This window comes from Dendropsophus ebraccatus, chromosome 6, assembly GCF_027789765.1.
Source record: "Dendropsophus ebraccatus isolate aDenEbr1 chromosome 6, aDenEbr1.pat, whole genome shotgun sequence".
Classification (NCBI taxonomy): domain Eukaryota; kingdom Metazoa; phylum Chordata; class Amphibia; order Anura; family Hylidae; genus Dendropsophus; species Dendropsophus ebraccatus.
In genome coordinates this window covers 48,950,321-48,972,496 of record NC_091459.1, presented here as the reverse complement: position 1 = coordinate 48,972,496, position 22,176 = coordinate 48,950,321, and the positions used below count along the sequence as shown (strand labels likewise).

General features: G+C 44.3%; 1 protein-coding gene across 7 annotated transcripts in view; it reads left to right on the top strand.

The window, feature by feature from the left end:
• Window positions 1-12,878: 12,878 nt before the first annotated feature.
• Window positions 12,879-22,176, top strand: part of PTPRK (protein tyrosine phosphatase receptor type K) — a 255,773-nt gene continuing 246,475 nt past the window's right edge. For 3 of the 7 annotated variants that reach the window (XM_069974946.1, XM_069974943.1, XM_069974942.1), the window contains exon 1: window positions 12,881-13,255. In XM_069974946.1, coding sequence (XP_069831047.1) covers window positions 13,168-13,255 — 88 coding nt within the window. In that variant the 5' untranslated portion in view covers window positions 12,881-13,167. Of the gene's footprint in view, window positions 13,256-22,176 lie in introns of all 7 variants that reach the window. The other 4 variants (XM_069974941.1, XM_069974940.1, XM_069974945.1 and 1 more) reach the window with 4 other exon arrangements.

Sequence of the window (22,176 nt, the reverse complement as noted above, 5' to 3'; positions counted from 1 at the left end):
TCAGTCTTAAGATGTTTCTTGGCTCAGTCTTGAAGTTTTGTCTTATGTTTCTTGTTCAAAGGTCGTCGTTTTTCAGCCTTCCTTACCTTGACCATGTCCCTTAGTATCGCACACCTTGTGCTTTTTGATAGTCCAGTAATGTTGCAGCTCTGAAATATGGCAAAACTGGTGGCTAATGGCATCTTGGCAGCTTCACACTTGATTTTCCCTCAATTCATGGGCAGTTATTTTAAGCCTTTTTTAACACGCTTCTTGCGACCCTGTTGGCTATTTGCCATGAAACGCTTGTTTGTTCAGTGATCATGCTTCAAAATTTGGCAATTTCAAGACTGCTGCATCCCTCAGCAAGACATCTCACAATTTTTGACTTTTCAGTCATTTTGCCAAAGGAAAGGAAGTTGCCTAATAAGTAAGCACACCTTATATAGGGTGTTGATATCATTAGACCACACCCCTTCTCATTACAGAGATGCACATCACCTGATTTACTTAATTGGTAGTTGGCTTTCAAGCCTATACAGCTTGGAAGCAGCTTGGAAGCAGTAATGCATAGCAACTCAAATTGATGTTTTTTCTAGATTTTCCCTGACGGTTTGTTGTTTCATCATGTTTCCAAAAGTCATGCACCACAAAAACAGACAACTGTCATTTTGGGTTTTAAAACCAAAAAGTGGGCATGTCATTTAACCCCTTACTGCAATATGACATTTGGGAAATGTCATGTAATGCAGGTAGTTCCTGCATAATGACGTTTCCCAAACGTCATTCTTTCCCTGCCTCCCCCTGCTGTCCCTAACAGCGATCAGGTAGCAGGAGGAGGCTGTCTCACACAGCCTCCTACTGCTGCCCCTGCCCGGCCAGTTACCCCATACTCCATGGGACCGCAGCATCTATGGGGAATCCAGAGGGAGATCCACTTTAATGTAATGTATTATGGACGTACCTGTAAAAGTAAAAGCACACACACACACACACATACATACATACATACATAAATACACAAAATAAATAAATACACACATTCCCTATCCCCCTTTATAAATATTCCCCTATAAATGAGATACAAATATTTAGTATCACTGCGTCCGTAATGACCCCGTCTATTAACCCGTTACATTAATTATACCGCCGGATTAACACCGCAAAAAAATAAATAAAAAACTATTCAAAATGACAATTATTTGCTAATCCCGCCCCCTAAAAAATACAGCTGTACCGCTAGAAACGTCACCTTATGCCACAAAAAAAAAGTCCCTCACATAACTCCATTGGCGAAAAAATAAATATATTACTGCTCTTACAATATGCAAGACACAAACAATTTTTGTAGTATAAATGCCATAAATTATAACAAAAGCTATATAAAATGGATATCACTGTAATCGTACCGACCTTAAAAATAAAGATAACATGTCGTATGTAACGTATAGTACAGCGTAGTACAGCGTAGTACAGCGTACAAAAAAATGGTGAAAAACAGTTGCTAAATTGCTAAAATTTAATAAGAAATGATTAGGGTGTCACATGTCCCCCCGAATGGTACAGATGGAAACGTCAACTTGTCTTACACAAATATTTTGGCACCCAAAGGCCTCTGTGACATGGAATAACAGCTAAAAAAAACTGAAATAAAAAAAGGCCCCACAATTCACTGCGCCACATATGGGGGATTTCTAGAAACATTGGAATAAGGAGAATCAATAGTGAGTGGTATTTCTCAGTAAGTATTTGCTGTGGTAGAGGAAAAAATGGATTAAAATAGAATTTCTGCCAGAGAAATTTTTAAATTCCCCCTCCAACTTGCCTAAATTTCTGCGAAACACCTAAAGGGTTATTAAACTTATGAAATGTTACTTTGAATACTTTGAGGGGTGCAGTTTTTACAGTGGAGAGATTTATGAGGGTAACTAACATACAGGCCCCACAAATCCACTTCAGAACTGAATTGAACATGAAAATTTGAAAAATCGCTGCAAAATTCTGAAGTCTTCTAACATCCTAACAAGTAAAAGGACGTTCACCAAATAACGTCATTATAAAGTAGACATGTTGTAGATGTTGCAGTAATAATAAGTTTATGTAGCATGACTATCTTTCTTAGGAAAAGAGAATTTTGAATATAGTGTGAACATGGTCTATGGTGTAGGCCCCAGTAGATCAGAGTTTGGTTCGGCAGGGTTCCCCGAACTTTGGAGATAAGTTCAGGTTCATCTGAACCAAATCTTAAACGAACCACACTAAAACAGGATAAACAATTGCAGGCATTTAGCTGCTTTAGTGCGGTTCAGCAAGTTAGCTCAGCAATACCTTAACTGTCCACACTCCACTGGGTGTCCCCTGCTGATTGCAGCTGCCTCCACTTTCACTCTTGTCTCAGTCAGAAAGATCGCTCTTTGGCTGAGCGGGCTGTCACTCTAACCTGAGGCAGGACAGCATCACGGCCAATGATTGGCTGAGCAGCCTGGAGATGGCTGCGAGGGACTCCGGAGACCCATAGGAGGACACTGGGGAAGGGGCGGACAGGTGAGCATACCCCCTTTTTTTCTATATGTATTAAATCTCCATCTTGAACCGGATTCATTACAAACTTTGCCAAAAGTGTGATTAGTTACCGAACTGAACGTTTTGCAAAGTTCGTAACAAATCTAGCTTATTTAAATCCGCTCATTTCTAATCACATGTGTGAAAACTAGGTGCAGAGTGGGGGTGTTGCCCATTTTAAACAATCTGATTTTTCTTCTATGATTCTTAAGGCTGGGTTCACACTACGTATATTTCAGTCAGTATTGTGGTCCTCCTATTGCAACCAAAACCAGGAGTGGATTAAAAACACAGAAAGGCTATGTTCACACAATGTTGAAACTGAGTGGATGGCCGCCATATAACAGTAAATAACTGCCATTATTTCAATATAACAGCCGTTGTTTTAAAATAACAGCAAATATTTGCCATTATATGGCGGCCATCCACTCAATTTCAACATTGTGTGAACAGAGCCTTTCTGTGTTTTTAATCCACTCCTGGTTTTAGTTGCAATATGAGGACCACAATACTGACTGAAATATACGTAGTGTGAACCCAGCCTTATAAACTTGATGAAAAAAATTAAAAGCCAATTTCTTTTAGGTTTTTATGAGCAACACTGTGTCAACGATAGTTTTTATTCATGAAGCCTAATGTGAGTATTGATGCATGTAAATACAGCTGTGTATGTACAGTTTTGAATACTAAAGACCACACAATTAAAACATTTGAAAACTTAGATATAAGTGAATGGCAGTTTATTGAGGCTGTAAATATGCACATAGCCTAACATATTTACATAGTAACATAGTTAATAAGGTCCATCAAGTTTAACCTACAGAAACCCTACTGATCTATAGGAAGGCAAAACCATTATGAGGCACATACAAATGTAAATACAGTTGTTCTCAAAAGTTTACATACCCTGGCAGAATGTTTGTTTTCGTGTCCTTTTTCAAAGAATATGAATGATATGACAAAATCTTTTTTTTTCACTTATGGTTAGTGTTTGGGTGAAGCCATTTATTGTAAAACGACTGTGTTTTCTCTTTTTAATTAATAATAACACCCAAAAACATCCAAATGACTCTGATCAAGAGTTTACATACCCAGTTCTAAATGCCGTGTACTGCCCCTTCGAAAATCAATATCAGCTTGAAGTCTTTTGTGGTACTTGTGGATGAAGCTCTTTATTTTCTCAGATGGTAAAGCTGCCCATTCTTCTTGGCAAAAAGCCTCCAGTTCCTTTAAATTCCAGGCTGTCTTGCATAAACTGTCGCTTGAGATCCTCCTAAAGTGGCTCAATGATATTGAGGTCAGGAGACTGAGATGGCCACTTTACTTTGTTCTGCTATAGCCAATGACAGGTCGACTTGCCCTTGTGTTTTGGATTGCTGTCATATTAGAATGTCCAAGTACGTCCCATGCGCAGCTTCCGGGCTAATAAGTGCTAATAACATGCTGAATTAATCTTTCCTTCAACTTTGACCAAGTTCCCTGAGCCTTTGTAGCTCATACATCCCCAAAGCATCAGTGATCCACCTCCATGCATTACAGTAGGAATAGTCTTCCTTTCATCATAGGCCTTGTTAAAACCTCTCAACAATAAGTTCGATTTAGGTCTCTTCACTTCAAATGACCTTGTTCCAGAAGTTTTGAGGCTTGTCTCTGTGCTGTTTGGTGTATTGTAGGTGAGATACTTTATGGCATTTGCACAGTAATGGCTTTCTTCTGGTGACTTTCTTCGACCATGTAGCCCAGTTTTCTTCAAGTGCCTCCTTATTGTGCATCTGGAAATAGCCACACCGCTAGATTTCAGAGAGTCCTGGATTTCAGCTGATGTTTTGTTTTATTTTATTTTTTGCATCCCAATTTTCCTGGCAGTTGTGGCCAAAATTGTTGTCAATTTGTGTCAATTTCTGTGCATGTTATCAAGTCAAAATCACCAGGGTATGTGCAATTTTGATTAGGGCAATTTGGATGTTTTTGGTTGTCATGAATGACCTGTGATTGGCTGCAGCAAAAGACGGACGTCCTATGCACACAATGCATTGAAAAACTGTCGTTTTTGCCGCGGACGTCAAAATAATGAACATGAACATTATTTTCGGATGTTTTTTGCAAATAGCGGCGTTTTTAATTAGTTGTTCTCACACAGTTCTTCTTTTGTCACCGTTCTTTCTCCGTTTTTACTATTAAATTTAATGGATTTTTCAATTAAGCCACAACCAAAGGCCAATTAGTAACCCCAAACTAAAATAATGTGCAAACACCCATTATTGCACTAAGGGGATGCCAGGCTTCGAAAAACCATCAAAATAATGGACGTCATTTTAAACGGAGCTGGAAAAAACGTTGTGTGAACATAGCCTAAATGAGTAACAGCCAAACTAACCCACTGCACCTCATTTTATTGCTATAAAATTTTCCTGAATTGAATTTATAGAATTTCAATGAAATTCCATGACATTTTTTTTGTCTGTATATATGCTAACAAAGGACAATAAAGAAGAATGCTTAGTGCCAACAAGTGCAAACAAGCCTCTTATCCATTAACATCACATCGTAGTGGGCTCAACAGTAATATCTTAAAATAAAGACTTTATACAATATACACACTTTACAACTGAAAAAAATGTGGAGAAAAAGTATGCTACCACATGTGGATAGAAAATGCCATGCAGCCTACATACAAAAAATATCTATCACGGGTCTTAATGAATGGCTCAATAATGGAAAATTGATCTGTCAGCTGCTCTTCAAGAAAGTTGGAATCAGCTTGATGTCAAATATGAGTCCATGCCTTAAAGAATTCAGGCTGTTATAAAGCTGATGTAGAGGAATAGGATTTTTTGTTGATGATTTCCTAACTTTTACAGTTTTTTTCTTCTATAAGATTAGCGATCCAGTGTAGGATAATCTGTCATCTGCAATCCATCTTCCCAACTGTAGACACTGTTAGATAGCTGCTAGGATAAGAGACACATGGTACCTTTCATATATCTGTCTGTGTTTCCAGAACGTAAAAAAATAATTTTACTCATCGTAAAGAGTTTAAAGTTCAAGTTCATTTTTTGGACAGAGGAAGGGATCCGCACGTGCATAGAATGGAGTCTATGACACGGGCGGAGTTTCCGTCACTTTTCAGCAGTGTGCACATACCTTTAGGAATTTGAGTGGATCACCTGCCGCGAATTCTGCAGCTCGCCCCCACTGGTGGCCATGTGTATCTCCGCCCGTCCCATAGCCTCCATTCTATGTAAGGCAGATTCCGCCGTCGGCATGAAGAATGAACCTGTTCATTCTTCGGGCAGACGGTGGAATCTGCCTGACCATAAAATTGAGTCTAAGGGATTTGCGGGGATGCGCGTGTTCGCGAGCGGGGGCGAATCCACAGCAGGTGATCCGTCCGTATTCCTTAGTGTACACAAACCCTAAGGCCCCCTTCACACGTCCGTAAAAACCGGATTTCAGGTCCCATAGACTTTAATTGGTCACGGTCACCTTCCGGAAAAAATAGGACATGTCCTATTTTCGTCCCGAATTCCGGCCCGGATGCCCCCATAGAAGTCTATGGGAGCGCCGGAATCACGGGCACTTTCCTGACTTTCCCGGATTGGTTGAGAGCCTCTCAGCACAGCTCTCTGCCCTGCAGCCGGCACGCCACCCGATCGCCACCCCCCCCCGGCACCCCACACCCACCCCGAACCTTCTGCGGCACCCCATCTCCCCCCCAGACCCCCGGACCTTCAGGGACACAAGCCCGACCCCCCCTCCCCGCTGGCGGAGCCTCAGCGGCACCAATCCCCCCGGTACCTGAGCAGCAGCGGCAGCGGCGACCTTCCAGAACGGGTGCCCCCACCCCCCTGGTCCGGAGCAGCATCGGCGATTGCAGAATCCGGCCCCCTGGACCTGATGGGAGTTGTAGTTCTGCAGCCATTGGTCATCCAGGTTGCAGAAATACAACTCCCATCATGCTCTGCTGACAGGTCATGATGGAAGTTGTACTTCTGCAGCCTGTGGCCATCCAGGTTGCAGAAGTACAACTCCTATCACGCTCTGCTGTCAGGTCATGATGGGAGTTGTAGTTCTGCAGCCAGAGGTCATCCAGGTTGAAGAAATACAACTACCATCATGCTCTGCTGAAAGGTCATGATGGGAGTTGTACTTCAGCAGCCTGTGGCCATCCAGGTTGCAGAAGTACAACTCCCATCATGCCCTGCTGTCAGTTATTACTTATGTAAAGTTAGACAAATTCCTAATGTACATTAATTATGCACATATAGGGCTATTTCCCTTAACTTAGTAGATCATGGAGACTTCAAAATCTTTAAAAAACGAACCAGGGTGTAATTCCTACGGACTATAGACTTTATTGAAGTCTATGGGAGAGATAATGTGCACTGTAATGTAACCTACACTTTATTGGAACACTATGTGTATGGAATAATTTATGGAGAAAGGACACTTGCTCCCCAAATGGAAGGCACCAAGCAGGGAAGGAGAGAGGTAGGTGCATCTAACTACCTCCTCCCTCCCTCCTTCCTGCACTGGGACAGATAGACACAACTACTCCTCCCATCATCTGCTCATAGTATGAGCAGATGATGGGAGGAGTAGTACCAGTGAAATCCCCGGAACCAAGCCCCCCTCAGCCGAAAGCCCCAACCACCAACCCCACACCCATCGCCGCCGGTAACTTCCCAGCCACCCCACGCGCCCGCCGCGCAGCCGCCGCCGGTAACTTTACACATGTGGCCCCCAGCCACTCCACACAGCCGCCGCCGGTAACCTCCAAGCCCCCCCAGCCTGGCCCACTACCGCACAACTCACTTTCCTGCTATCCCGGACTGTCAGCTCACTGCCGCAGGACAGTGGGGGCGGCAGTGATCTGATAGCTGGAAAGTGAGTTGTGCTGCGGTGGGCCAGGCTGGGAGGCTGGGGGGGGGGGGGCTGGTAATGAGGGGGGGGGGCTGTGCGGCTGGGGGCCAGATGTATAAGGTTACCGGCGTCGGCTGTGCGGCGGGTGTGTGGAGTGGCTGGGGGCCACATGTGTAAAGTTACCGGCGGCGGCTGTGCGGCGGGCGCGTGGGGGGGCTGGGAAGTTACCGGCAGCGGTAGGTGTGGGGTCGGTGGGGGGGGGCTGTCGGCTGAGGGGGGGCTTGGTTCTGGGGATCTCACTGGTACTACTCCTCCCATCATCTGCTCATACTATGAGCAGATGATGGGAGGAGTAGTAGTGTCTATCTGTCACAGTGCAGCAAGCAGGGAGGGAGGGAGGAGGTAGTTAGATGCACCTACCTCTCTCCTACCTGCTCGGTGCCTTCCATTTAGGGAGCAAGTGTCCTTGCTCCCCAAATTATCCCATACACAAAGTGTAGGTTACATTAGTGTAGGTTACATTACAGTGCACATTATATCTCCCATAGACTTCAATAAAGTCCATAGGCTTCTACATATACAGCGCCCCCCTGCTGGCCACTCCATAGGAATTACACACTGGTTTGTGATGCCATTGTTTTTGATAGAATTCGAAGTCTCTGGGATCTACTAAATTAAGGGAAATAACCCTATATGTGCATTTCCCATAATTAATGTACATTAGGAATTTGTCTAACTTTACATAAGTAATAACATATTAAAAAATACTTTTGGCTGGAGTTGTCCTTTAACTACAAGGGCCCATTAGGAGCCCATATGGTTAAAGGGGTATTCCCCCAAGAGATAAAAAAATCAAATGCTCCCAAGCCTAGCTGGTCTTACTCACCAAGTCCCCCTTAGTATTTTGAGCCGTCTCCCGTCTTTCTAGCAGCTGCTGTTCCATAGTTACAAGTTTTTTTTTAAAGCTGATCTATATCCAACATGGCACTGGCCAGAAAACTACATTTCCAATCATGCAATGCTTATGCCTGATTGGTCCATAGTGTAGCAGCATAGCTGATATTCAAAAGATATAGCAGAGTTGAGGTGGGGCAGCGACATAGCAGAGTGGAGGCAGCGACAAAGCAGAGTTGAGGGAGTCACATAGCAGAGTTGAGGCAGTAACATAGCAGAGTTGTGGTACTGACATAGCAGAGTTGAGTTGACGTAGTGACATAGAAGAGTTGATGCAGTGACATAGCAGAGTTGAGACAGCGACATAGCAGAGTTGAGTTGAGGTAGTGACATAGCAGAGTTGAGGCAGTGACATAGCAGAGTTGAGTTGAGGTAGTGACATAGCACAGTTGAGGCGATGACATAGAGTTGAGGTAGCGGCACAGCAGAGTTGAGGTAGTGACATAGCTAGTTGAGTTGAGGTAGTGACATAGCAGAGTTGAGGTAGTGACATAGCAGAGTTGAGTTGAGGTAGTGACATAGCAGAGTTGAGGTAGTTACATAGCAGACTTGAGGCAGCGACATAGAGTTGAGGTAGTGACATAGCAGAGTCTTGAGAAAAAAAGGTTCAATCTCCGGAGGTGGCAAGCCTTCTTTACAATGAGAAGAGTGAATCTGTGGAACAGTCTACCACAAGATCTGGTCACAGCAAAAACAGTAGAGTGCTTCAAAACAGGCCTAGACAAGTTCTTAGACCAAAATAACTTAAATGCATATGTATAGAACCTATTATCACCCCTCCCCCTTCCCTGCATCCATCCCCTCCTTGTATACCCCCTTCCCTCCATCCATCTCCTCCTTGGTTGACCTTGATGGACATATGTCTTTTTTCAACCGTATTAACTATGTAACTATGAGTTGAGGCAGTGACATAGCAGAGTTGAGTTGAGGTAGTGACATAGCACAGTTGAGGCAGTGACATAGAGTTGAGGCAGTGGCATAGCAGAGTTGAGGTAGTGACATAGCAGAATTGAGGTAGTGACATAGCAGAATTGAGGCAGTAACATAGCAGAGTTGAGGCAGCGACATAGCAGAGTTGAGTTGAGGTAGCAACATAGAGTTGAGGCAGCAACATAGCAGAGTTGAGGCAGCGACATAGCAGAGTTCAGTTAGTGAGTTGAGGGGGGCACTGCAGGTGAGCATGGGGCACAGGTGAGGCCACGGGTGAGCAGGAGGAGGCAGCGGGTGAGGCCATGGAGGGTGCCATGGGTGAGGGCACTGGGGGTGCAGTGGGTGAGGCCGCGGGGGGTGCCGCGGGTGAGCAGGGGGAGGGGGTGCTGCGGGTGAGCAGGGGGGGTGATCACGGGGGGTGGGTTTGAGCATGAGGGGGGCCACAGATGAGCACAGGGGGGCACAGGTCAGCAGGGAGGCCAGGGGCTGCGGGTGAGCAGGGGGCGTGCACAGTGCGGGGACGGGGCATGGGTGAACAGCAGGGCGCATAGTGTGGGGGTGGTGGCGTTGTTCAGCCCCGGGGTTGCGGGGACGTGGGTGCCGGTCAGCAGAGAGGGCGAATTGTCCGGGGAGCTGGGGAGGGCGCACAGTGCAGGGACGGGGCGCAGGTGAGCTGCAGGTGAGCATGGGGGGGGGGCACCGGTAAGCAGGGAGGCCGAACTGTCGAGGGGACCGCGGGTGAGCAGGGGGGGGGGCATGGGTGAACAGGGGGCGCACAGTGCGGGTTTGTGGGCGTGGGTGAGCGCCGGGGTGGGGGCATGGGGGGGCCGCAGGTGAGTGCCGGGGCTAGGGGGGTCACAGTCAGGGCGGAGGGGCAAACAGTGACGGGAGGGAGACAGTGATCAACAGCTGTCTCAGTGTCCTCCTTCACTTCAGTGTGCAGGGTTAGAATTGCTAACCCAGCTCATTGAAGAGACTGAGGACACGTGATCCCTGCACGGAGGGTGCGGGCCAGGAGCAGGGAGCGTTGTTGGAGTGGACTAAGAATTGATGATTCTATGCATTTGGTGGGGGTGAATGCATCTAGATAACAGCAAAACTGTGCAGAATCCATAATTAATTGATATTGGAAAGATACAAAGCTATGGGCAACGTATTAATGCAAAAATAATTTTTGGGGGAAAACCCCTTTAAATACATAGGTGCATGAGCAGACTACCTTCTACTTAACCCCTTATGTACTTCACTGGGTAAGAGACCCTTACATGCTGCAACACAAAAAAGAGTTAAAAAGCACAAAACAAGGAGGTCTCTGCTTCAATGCTGCTGCACTGATAACCCCTGACCTCTGCATGAACAGAGGTTGGGGGTTATCAGAGCAGTGAAGCAGAGATCTCCTTGTCTTGTGTTTATTAACCCTACTTTGTGTTGCAGCAAGTAAAAGAACACTGGGTCACTTACACACTGCAGTAGATACGGGGTTAAGCTGAAGGACACAGGATGGCTTGTATCTTCCTTGTGCATCCACAGCCCCCCCCCCCCCAGCTGCCTACCCTGCCTCTATGGTCACTACGCCACTGTGTAGCAGTAACCTCTGTCCTCAGTGTGGTGTTTTCTCTCTGGGAGAAGATTTTGTGTTTTTCTTCAGTACACTATGGCTGTAGCAGGCTGTGTGTGTGCTATGGCTGCAGCAGGCTGTGTGTGTATGTGTAGAGAGAGAGGCAAAAATTAAAGGGGTTATTTGGGCGACTTTGGAAAAATCCAGGGAGGACAAGGGGGGTGGGATCATAATAAAGAAGTCCTATTTACCCGTCCCCGTGCCCCCACATTGCAACGTGCTCCCAATCCTGTGATGTCATGGCCCCACTCAAAATTGCCCGTTCCTCTAATCAGTGAGTAAGACAGAGAAAACAACTATAGTCACTGACTGGCTGAGCGAGTAGTTCCTGTGGGGCTGTGACGATTTAGGAGCGCGGACGCTGACAGAGAACTGAAAAATCTGGGCCTATGGCTGACACCTCTATATCACTATGGCTGACCCATCTATATCACTATAACTATCCCGTACCCATCCCCCCTCCCCCCGGGCAATCTCCTTATCAGCCCCTGGCTTCTTTGTTATGAATACAGCCACAGGTATGGCATGTGACCCGTGGCTCTTTTTATTTCTATGGAGCTGCCGGAATGAGCCAAGTGTGTACTCGGCCTGGACAACCTCTTTAACGCTACATTGCATACACTGATGATCATATAGAAACAATGCTTGGATGGCCAGTACTGTGATAGATAGATAGATAGATAGATAGATAGATAGATAGATAGATAGATAAAAAACAAAAAACAAAAGGTGCAACAGCAACCCACAGGTGCAAGGGCTCACCGCATATACTCCTCCCAGCGTACACACGGTAAACACCTACTCTGTAGATATTAAAAATTAAAATATAAATTTTTTTTAGAAAAGTGAGGATCTTAGCAAACTATTTGATCAAACAGAGTGTACCATGTCGCCAACGCCAAGGCGTCCTCGAGACATGGTCCCTACTCTAGCATTTTCACACTAGCAATGGCCTCTCCTGGGCTGAATAAGCCTACAACTGGGCAGATAGGAGCCAAATGATCTCTTATATAGCAGCCTTGGGACATGGGTGGAGTGCAGGCCAACAGGAGGCAGCCACCCCCCCACATTCAACAGAAAAAAGGGAAATTTTGGCAGCACATCTGTGACTCTGTTCACACTGCAGGTTGCACGCTGCTTATAAGGTATAGCTGTCATTACACGGATAGATGATATATAAGGTATAGATGACAGTGCTGGGATGTACAGTATATAAGGTATAGATGACAGTGCTGGGATGTACGGTATATAAGCTATAGATGACAGTGCTGGTGTGTACAGTATGTAAGGTATAGCTGTCATTACATGTATAGATGATATATAAGGTATAGATGACAGTGCTGGGATGTACAGTATATAAGGTATAGATGACAGTGCTGGGATGTACGGTATATAAGCTATAGATGACAGTGCTGGTGTGTACAGTATGTAAGGTATAGCTGTCATTACATGTATAGATGATATATAAGGTATAGATGACAGTGCTGGGATGTACAGTATATAAGGTATAGATGACAGTGCTGGGATGTACAGTATATAAGGTATAGATGACAGTGCTGGGATGTACGGTATATAAGGTATAGCTGTCATTACATGTATAGATAACAGTACTGGGGTGTACAGTATATAAGGTATAGCTGTCATTACATGTATAGATGATATATAAGGTATAGACGTCAGTACTGGGATGTATACCAACCAAGGTGATCAATGTGACGCGGATGCATGATCGTACCCAGGGACAGTGCCGGGTCACCTGTGTGAACACGCACTTACTATAGTGTGGCAGCGAGTGGCTGCATCAGTGAGGAGCCGTCCTTGCAGCCCTTGTACCTGCTCCTCCAGCCCCAGTCTCCGCCTCCCCCGTGTCCTCCCGCCCTCCTCCCTGTGTGTGGCTTCCCAGCAGGTAACACATCCACTGGCTGCAGTTGCTGGAGTCGCACTTCCAATTTGCGCCGGATACTTTGTTGGCCCTTCGGCTCCAGTAGGGGGCGCTGTGCTCGTCCCCAGGGATCGCACATTCCCGAACGGGGTTAGCTTGGTATACCGGGGTGACGTCAGGGCCGCCTCCTCCTCCTCTTCCCCCAGCCGAGCCCCTGAAAGTAACTCTGGACAAGGGAGTGCTAGGAGCCGCCGAGCATGGGGAGCTGTGATTGCGGAGCGGCTGCAGGAGCGCGGACCCCCGAGCCCCTCGTGTGATCTGCCGCCCGGAGGAGGATTACTAGTGCGGAGCTTCACCTGACCACAAACTTGTGCTGAGGATGGCGGGCGGCGCCTACCTGGGACTGACCCTCGTCCTGCTGCTCGGAGCCTCCGTGCTGGCATCGATCCGCGGACAGTTGTCGGCAGGTGAGTGGCTGAGAACTGCGGCCGAGAGCCGGGGCCGGAGCTCGGGAAACTTCCCCAAGTGTTAGCGGCGCTCCGGAGCCTGCCCCCTGCCCGGGCCCGGGGTCCCTGCGGCGCTGCCTAACTTTACTGCCGGGGGGTCCTAGTGCTGGAAGGCGACACTGTATACCTTACCGGCTATAGGATACACAGGGAGCGTATAGTATGTGTGTATAGACCCCAACATGAAGCCTCCGGTGTGTATAGTGTGTATACAGTATGTATACAGACCCCCCACATGAAGGCTGCAGTGTATATAGTATGTGTATATAGACCCCCACATGAAGGCTGCAGTGTATGTATATAGACCCCAACATGAAGCCTCCGGTGTATATAGTATGTATATAGACCCCCATATGAAGGCTGCAGTGTATATAGTATGTATATAGACCCCCCCCCCCCCACATGAAGCCTCCGGTGTATATAGTATGTATATAGACCCCCCACATGAAGCCTCAGGTGTATATAGTATGTATATAGACCCCCACATGAAGCCTCCGGTATATAGTATGTATATAGACCCCCACATGAAGCCTCAGGTGTTTATAGTATGTATATAGACCCCCACATGAAGGCAACATTGTATACAGTACTTATATAGACCCCCACATGAAGGCTCCAGTGTATATAGTATGTATATAGACCCCCACATGAAGGCAACATTGTATACTTTGCCAGCTAAAGGCTACACAGAAAGTGTATGTATACAGACCCCCACGTGAAGGCTCCAGTGTATATAGTACTTATATAGACCCCACACGAATGCTCCAGTGTATACAGTGGCTATCCCCCCACCACTGGTAGCAGACCTGTATGAGAAGCTTCTCTCCTGCCCCCGGGTCACCACATAGCCGGCATGTCCTTCTCTTTGTTTGGCTGATAGATCAGCATTACATGAAGGCTGCTGTGTGTATACCATAGGCAGTAGACATGTCTGTGCCCCAGGACCTCACATATATGACTTCCCCTTCTTTGTCTCTGACTGTAGACTTTCTGGGAGATGGGAATGTAAACTCCATAGAAAGGCTACAGTGTATACTTTATAGGAAGTAGTTATATACATATATATCCCACAGGCTACAGTGTATACCTTATATGAAGTAGTTATATACATATATATCCCACAGGCTACAGTGTATACTTTATAGGAAGTAGTTATATACATATATATCCCACAGGCTACAGTGTATACTTTATAGGAAGTAGTTATATACATATATATCCCACAAGCTACAGTGTATACCTTATAGGAAGTAGTTATATACATATATATCCCACAAGCTACAGTGTATACCTTATAGGAAGTAGTTATATACATATATATCCCACAAGCTACAGTGTATACCTTATAGGAAGTAGTTATATACATATATATCCCACAGGCTACAGTGTATACTTTATAGGACGTAGTTATATACATATATATCCCACAGGCTACAGTGTATACTTTATAGGAAGTAGTTATATACATATATATCCCACAGGCTACAGTGTATACTTTATAGGAAGTAGTTATATACATATATATCCCACAGGCTACAGTGTATACTTTATAGGAAGTAGTTATATACATATATATCCCACAGGCTACAGTGTATACTTTATAGGAAGTAGTTATATACATATATATCCCACAGGCTACAGTGTATACTTTATAGGAAGTAGTTATATACATATATATCCCACAGGCTACAGTGTATACTTTATAGGAAGTAGTTATGTATACCCCAGCATTTATTTATATACATATATCCCCCACATGAAGGCTACAGTGTATACCTTAAAGAAAGTTGTTATATATACCCTGTATAGAGGCTACAGTGTATACCTTATAGAAAGTTGTTATATATACCCCACATAAATTGCTACAGTGTATACCTTATAGAAAGTAGTTATATATATATCCCACATAGAAGCTTCAGTATATACATATAGATAGTAGGTGTGTCTTGTATACACCCCTGAGTGGACATCTATTAATAGTTACCCCCCTCCCTCCCTTCAGTCCTTCATCCCGGCCACCCTAACCCTTGTCACAGTTCTCAGGCTGCAGCGTATACTTTGTAGTACGTTTATCTTACATACACTACGTGATAGCACAGACCTGTCTCGGTCCTCTTTGCCGCTCATGTCTGGGGCCGCCTTTGTTTCTGTTACATGGTGCCAGTCTCCCAGCAGTGCAGCGCTGTATACTTTGTGGGAGGTAGCTATGTATACAGCAGCTGTTTGGGGACCTGTGTGAGAGTTCATGACTGTGTCTACAAGTTGTTTATGTCTCCCTCCTCCTCCTCCTCCTCCTCCAGACTGTAGTTGTGGAGGAAGTAGGGAAGGATCTCTCCCCTCCCCCACCCATGATCATATTACTGCCTGAGCTGTGGCTGCTGCTAACTTTACCTGTTGCATTAGTGTTGGCCAGATCTACTGCCTGGTCCTGTATGTGCAAAGACTGGTGCGGTTAGGATCATGTGAACTTGGTAAACTCTCTCCACACTCCCTGTCATTCAGCCTGCAATACGTTACCCTGACATTAAGGCAATAGTGATGACTGGGAGTTCACAGGCAGCCAAGGAGGTGAGTTGGCAATTTTATAATAATTGCCTCTCTGAAAATTTCCCTGTAGTGCTCAAAAAGTCGGCAGAAAACTTATAGCTCAGCTGAAACGTTCGATTAGCAGCAAGCTCACATCTTCCTTCAAGCAGTGTGAAAAAAAAAAAAAAAGCGCCTGGGTCTAGAGAGGAAAGATGCTGGCGGTTTGTGTGCTCATACTGCCTCCATGCCGAGATTGTTCTAAGCTGCTACAACAAAGGATTATGCCTTTCCAGTGAATATAGCCAAGGTATGGCTGTGAAAATAAAACAGCCGGCTTAAGGCATTAGGGTTAAGTTCCTTAAGAAAGGAAAAAAATAATTGGCTTTCGCTCTCTGTGCAACTGGCCATTACTTATCATGTAGGCTTTTCTGGGGGATTGGAGGCTTTCTTCCCCCATAGTCTGCTGTGGCGTCTAATGATCGGGTCCTTATGCTGATGAAGACGCTATCGGATGGAAATTGGCGTTTTCTTCAAGAGCAATGCTACTTACTGCACGCAATGAAATGCTTACGAGTACAGTTAAGAGTTAGAATTAGTGAAAGTGTTTAGAAATGGTCTGCACATAGTTTTAGCGTATGATTGCAACTTAAACTTATCTTAAATGGTGTACAACACCACACTTGTCTTTGGACCGTGTCTTATATCGCAGCATTCACTTGAATAGTGCTGAGATGCAATACCAGATGCAGCCTATCGACAAGTGGGGCGCTGGTGCACAAAAATCCACTTTTATTATGTAGGGACAGATTGAGATTATAAAACTTGCCAGAGTATAAGAAGCAGTGGATACAATTTACACACACACACACATACACACACACACACACACACACACACACACACACACACACACACACACACGTGTATTTGTATATATAGTGTGTATATGTGTGTGTGTGTGTGTGTGTGTGTGTATATATATATAATGTGTGTGTGTGTGTGTTATTACTGAATATTGTGGAGTAATATCAATAAGCATCTGCCTATTTTGCACATTAAGACAGGATTTGCAGGGGACTCTGCAATGGACCAAGTTTCAATTGTTTGCATAATGCCGAGTTCACACTGCGTTTTTAAAGTCCTTTTAACGTATCTGTTTATTTGGAAAAACGGATGCATTTGTGCATTTTTCCATTGGCTTACATAATACAAAAAAAGGATCAAAACGGATAAGAAATTGTGGACAACCATGTTTTTGTGTGTGCCAAAAAAAAAAAACAAGGATCCATATGGATGCACACAAAATTATCATTTTTTTTTTGTTAAACTGACTGCAAAAACGCAGTGTGAACCTAGCCTAGTGTTTTTGCCCAGCCTTATATAGGACTAAGGGCCCTATTCCACCGGACGATTATCGTTCAGATTATCGTTAAATCGTTCATATCTAAACGATAATCGTTTAATGCAGTTAACGACCAAACGAGAAATCGTTGATCGCTTTATAAGACCTGGACCTATTTTTATCGTTGTTCGTTCGCAAAACGTTCGCAAATCAATAAGACATCGTTCGGTCGTTCGCAATAGATACGAACGCAATAGCGAAGAAAAACTATTGCAAGTACGATCATAAGTAAAGATTATCGTTCCATGGAAACGAGTGAACGTTTTCAGGTGTTTCGCAATAGCGGTCGTTTGAGATCGTTAATCGTTAACGATTATGCAAACGATAATCGTCCGCTGGAATAGGGCCCTAAGTGCCGTAAATCTGCAAGAGATTCTGGATTTGCAGCGCAGTAAATTAAATTGCTGTCAGTAAATCTCTATTTGTATAGCCTTACATTACTGATAACGGGGACCAATGCATTCAGATTAGCTGCAAACAGTTCCCAGAAATGATATGGTTAATGCCCTTTTTATATTGGTGTTTTTGTATTACAGTCAGCAATGCTGGATGTGCCAATTTCTCACTGCGGTGTCTTCCCTGTGACAGCCGTATATTTATATTTATGTATCTTGTGTGTTTTAGTGTTACGGTCCTCTTCTTAACTAGCTGTGTGTATGTGATCAATATTCTGAATATGCCGTGTCCTTTCTGCTTATCCTGCAAACTGTTTGATTACTATGGATGTCGAGGCCGGGCTGTGAAGTGTAGTATTGATGTCTGCACAGAAGTTGTGTGGCTTTATTGAGCTTGGACAAGTGTTTGCCAGTTAATTGAAAGTTTGAGCAAGAGCGGCAGTACCTAATGCCAAGAGCAGGTCTTATAGCAGGGACTGTGTCAAATCTGAATTGCAAAGCCTGTGTTATTATTTTGTCTCTTTCATTCCCTGTTCCTTCCATCTACAGATGTAGCAGAGCTTCAGTTCTCATTGAACTTTTACCGGTCCGAATATTTATCTGCAGATGTAACCCATTATGATATATTTGGCTAGGGCGCTTTGGTATATGAGGCCTCATCGTAAAGGGAATCTGTCACATGGAAAATGAAGCCCATGTTATAAAGCAGGAGGAGCTGAGCAGCACTCTATATGCACAGAGAGCTGTCAATCACTGGGTAGGGCTGCCAGTTTCATACGTGTACTGTTATGGCCTGTGACTGTAAGTTCTCACAGCGGATTTTCATTACTCAGCAGCTTCCGGGCTAACAAGCAAATACATAACAATTCCGCACACTACAACATATTTTTATTTTTTATATATTTTTATAATGGGAAAGGTAATTAAAACTTTTAATGGGATTTATTTTATAATTTTGTAAAAAATATTTTTAAACGTTTTTTTCTTACTTTTTTTTTTTTTTTTACAGTAACATATGCAATCATTAGATGGCATATACTGATCAATGCTATGCCATAGCATAGCATTGATCAGTACTGTCGGCGATCTTTTCATAGAGCCTGCCTGAGGGCAGTCTTTATCAACAGATGGCCGATCCAACAGGATGGAGGTAAGGAGAACTTCTTCTCCTGTCAGTGCAAGTGACTGTGACTACCTGTGACTTCTCCTTTAAGTCCCCTTGGCCATAAATGTTTATATACATTCCTGCTGCTATTCTTTAGCAATTTTGCTAAAGAAAATTAAATTGAACCCTACAAGTTCAACTTTAAGGCCTCATTTACACATTAGCAAAAGGTGTCCACATTTGCTCCAAAGAATCACATTGCTTTCAATAGGGCTATTCACATGTCCGCATTGTTTGTCTCCGCATTTGCATTCTGCAAAACAAACAAACAAAATATAAGACATGTTTAGCTCAATAAATATTGCTTACTATTTTACCATACCGCTTGGAGTATCTCCTTGGTGGTGTATGGTTCACCGGATTCCCCTACACCTGCGCCAGGCTCATTTGGGGTGCGTTCACACCTACCTCATCCGCAGCTTATTTTTCTGCGGAAATCCGCAGGTCTGGTTTGCCTGCGAGAAATCCGCGTATGTGTGCGTTTTGCGTTTTTTCCGCAGCAAGTTTATCGCAACTGAAATGTCTGTTTAGGGTGCGTTCACACCTACAAGATCTGCAGCAGATTTGATGCTGTGTTCAGTTATTTAAATGAAATCTGCTGCAGAAAATTAGCTGCAGATCCTGTAGGTGTGAACGCACCATAAAAATGTCTCTCATTCTAAACGGACATTTCAGTTGCGATAAACTTGCTGCAGAAAAACCGCAAAACGCACACATACGCGGATTTCTCGCAGGTTGAAATCTGCACTACCAGACCTGCGGATTTCCACGGAAAAATAAGCTGCGGATGCGGTAGGTGTGAACGCACCCTTGGAAGGTATTTCCCTGTCCCAGTTGGTCACTGCTGGGAACCTGCTGTTTTGCAACTTTGAGCATTATGGATTTCCTAGTGTTTTACTAGCCATCATGGAAGCGGTAACCAATTGTTATGCATTCTTATTGGAAAGTGATGTTTAGTTTGTCGAAATCGAGGACATCTAGTAGAATGCCTCCATTGTTAACTGGTTTCTATTCCCCATGCTTCACTATTTGTGTATTTTAGTTACAAATCCATGCTCTCCTCATTTATTGGGTCATGTGACAAGGCATGGCTTTGACAATTGAAGGTTTTGTTCCTACTCTAATGACCGCGTTAGATGGCGCTCATGTACCAAGTTTATTACACAGTTTACCCTTGTTAAAAAATAAAATCCAAACAGTGCAAGGTTCTTATCTATGGCCCCCCGACCCTCCCCGACCCTCTTTATGTGGTTTTACAGTAGTCGTGCTCCTCTGATGTAGTTTTCTGCCTGCTCCATGTCACTTGCGGTTCATCTTCCCATGCACTCCTATTAGACTACATCTCTCACTAGTCCTTCCAGTGCATGTTCTGAGCGTCCTGGCTCTCCCACTCCCATAACCCCGCCACTTCTCAAACATGCCCTGCCCCTTTAGGGCCTCACGACAGTGAAATGCCCCTTTCCACCCATTTCCTGTCTGGAACATCTATATAAATTTCAATGTACTTTTAATAGAAAGTAATTTTCCCTATCTGGAGTTCCCCTTTAAATTGGTGTGATTGACTTATTGAACTATATGGCCTGATTTGTAATTACATATAATATTACGTTGTTTAGGTATTGGTGTCAAGTTATCCTGTATTCAAATCCATAGCTCTTTGCTGCTGAGCCAGATCTATTTTATACTAGTTTGATAAATAATTCTCATGGTGTGTGACTGGCTATTTATGAAGGAGCTTGAATTAATCGGGTCGGGAGTTGGTCCCTGATAAAATTTAGAGACCAACTATTGCCTCCAGTTCAGGTGTGGTTTGCTATTAAAGAGGATGTACCATCAGTTACATCCTCTTTAATATGACCCACTGATAGAACAGCGCCATCATGGGGAAGCTGGTGCTGTGGTCCATTTTTTGAACCGGGACCCGGTTCCTGTGTACGGCGCAGTTCTATCAACGGGTACCAGGCCGTGGCTGAAGCACAGGGGGCCAGGCGGCTCGCCCCCAGTTGGAGGGAATTCCCTCCCCTCTATGATGCGGCTCCATTAGAATCAATGGAGCCGCGTCATAGAGGGGTGGGGGATTCCTCCCACTGGGGGCAGGCCAACCGGCCTCCTGTGCTTCAGCCCCGGCCCGGTACCCGTGGATAGAACTGCGCTGTACATGGGAACCGGGCCACGGTTTAAAAAATGGACCGCGGCAACGACTTCCCCGTGACAGCACCGTTCTTTCCATGGGTCAGATTAAAGAGGATGTACCTGATCGTATATCCTCTTTATGCTTCATTCACGTCAATGGAACTGAGTTGCAAAACCCTACCTGAACTGAGGACGGGAACAGTGTTGTCTCTGGAAGAAAATGGCTATATTTTTCTAATGCTGGATAACTCCTTTAAACTGGTAGCAGAATGTGCCAGAGATGTGTGATTTCCTTATATTAAAAATAAATCAAGTATTCAGGGATCTGCTGTATGAGGCAAAATGCTTGTCCCGCCTCATGACAAATGCGGCCCTGGCCTACTGCAAAGTAGTTCTAGCACAGATTGTATTATGGTATAACTTTCCTCATTTTATCAGCTAATTTTTCTTGTACACACTGAGCAGTCTCGCATTGATCAGCTAATAACAGGTTACACCGTTAGAGTAGTCTGATTACTTCAGTAAATAGCAATTGCACGTTTACTTTATATTATTGCGCCTTTTGTTTAAGTGTGCTTACTGTTTTATAAGCACTATTTGTATTTATCCTGTACATAATCCGCTTAAGAAAAAGCACAATTGCAAAGTTCTTTATCACATGCATTTTCTGACATCTATACTCTGGAATGAATATGGAATTTTAACAATCAAGTATGTGCTGGACTACTTTGATCCTCTAATAAAAACATGGATACAGCCATTGGCCATAGTCATACCTTTCTTTCTCCTACTGGTGCTGGTTGTTAAAGGGGTACTCTGGTGAAAATCTTTATCTTTCAAATCAACTGGTTTCAGAAAGTTGTAATTTACTCCTATTTAAAAATCTTGTCTTCAAATACTTATCAGCTGCTGTATGTCCTGCAGGAAGGGGTGTTTTCTTTTCAGTCTTGGCTCTCTGCTGACATCTCTGTCCATGACAGGAACACCACAGCACAAAAAAATGTAATAAAAAAGCCTCAAAGTATAACATATACCAAGAAAATTTTTAGAAGGTTTTTTTTTTAGAATTTTTACATAGTTGCATACAGGCTGCTGCCAGCCTACAATACAAAAAATTAATGTAGTTGTCTTAAAAAAACAAACAAAAAAAATCTCAAAACCTATGTCTACAAGACCATTTCAGAAGCATTGAGAAAAGCCTGCAGACTGAGTTTCTCTCATGCTTACTTTTATCATTGTCTGCATTTACTGGCCCTTTGAT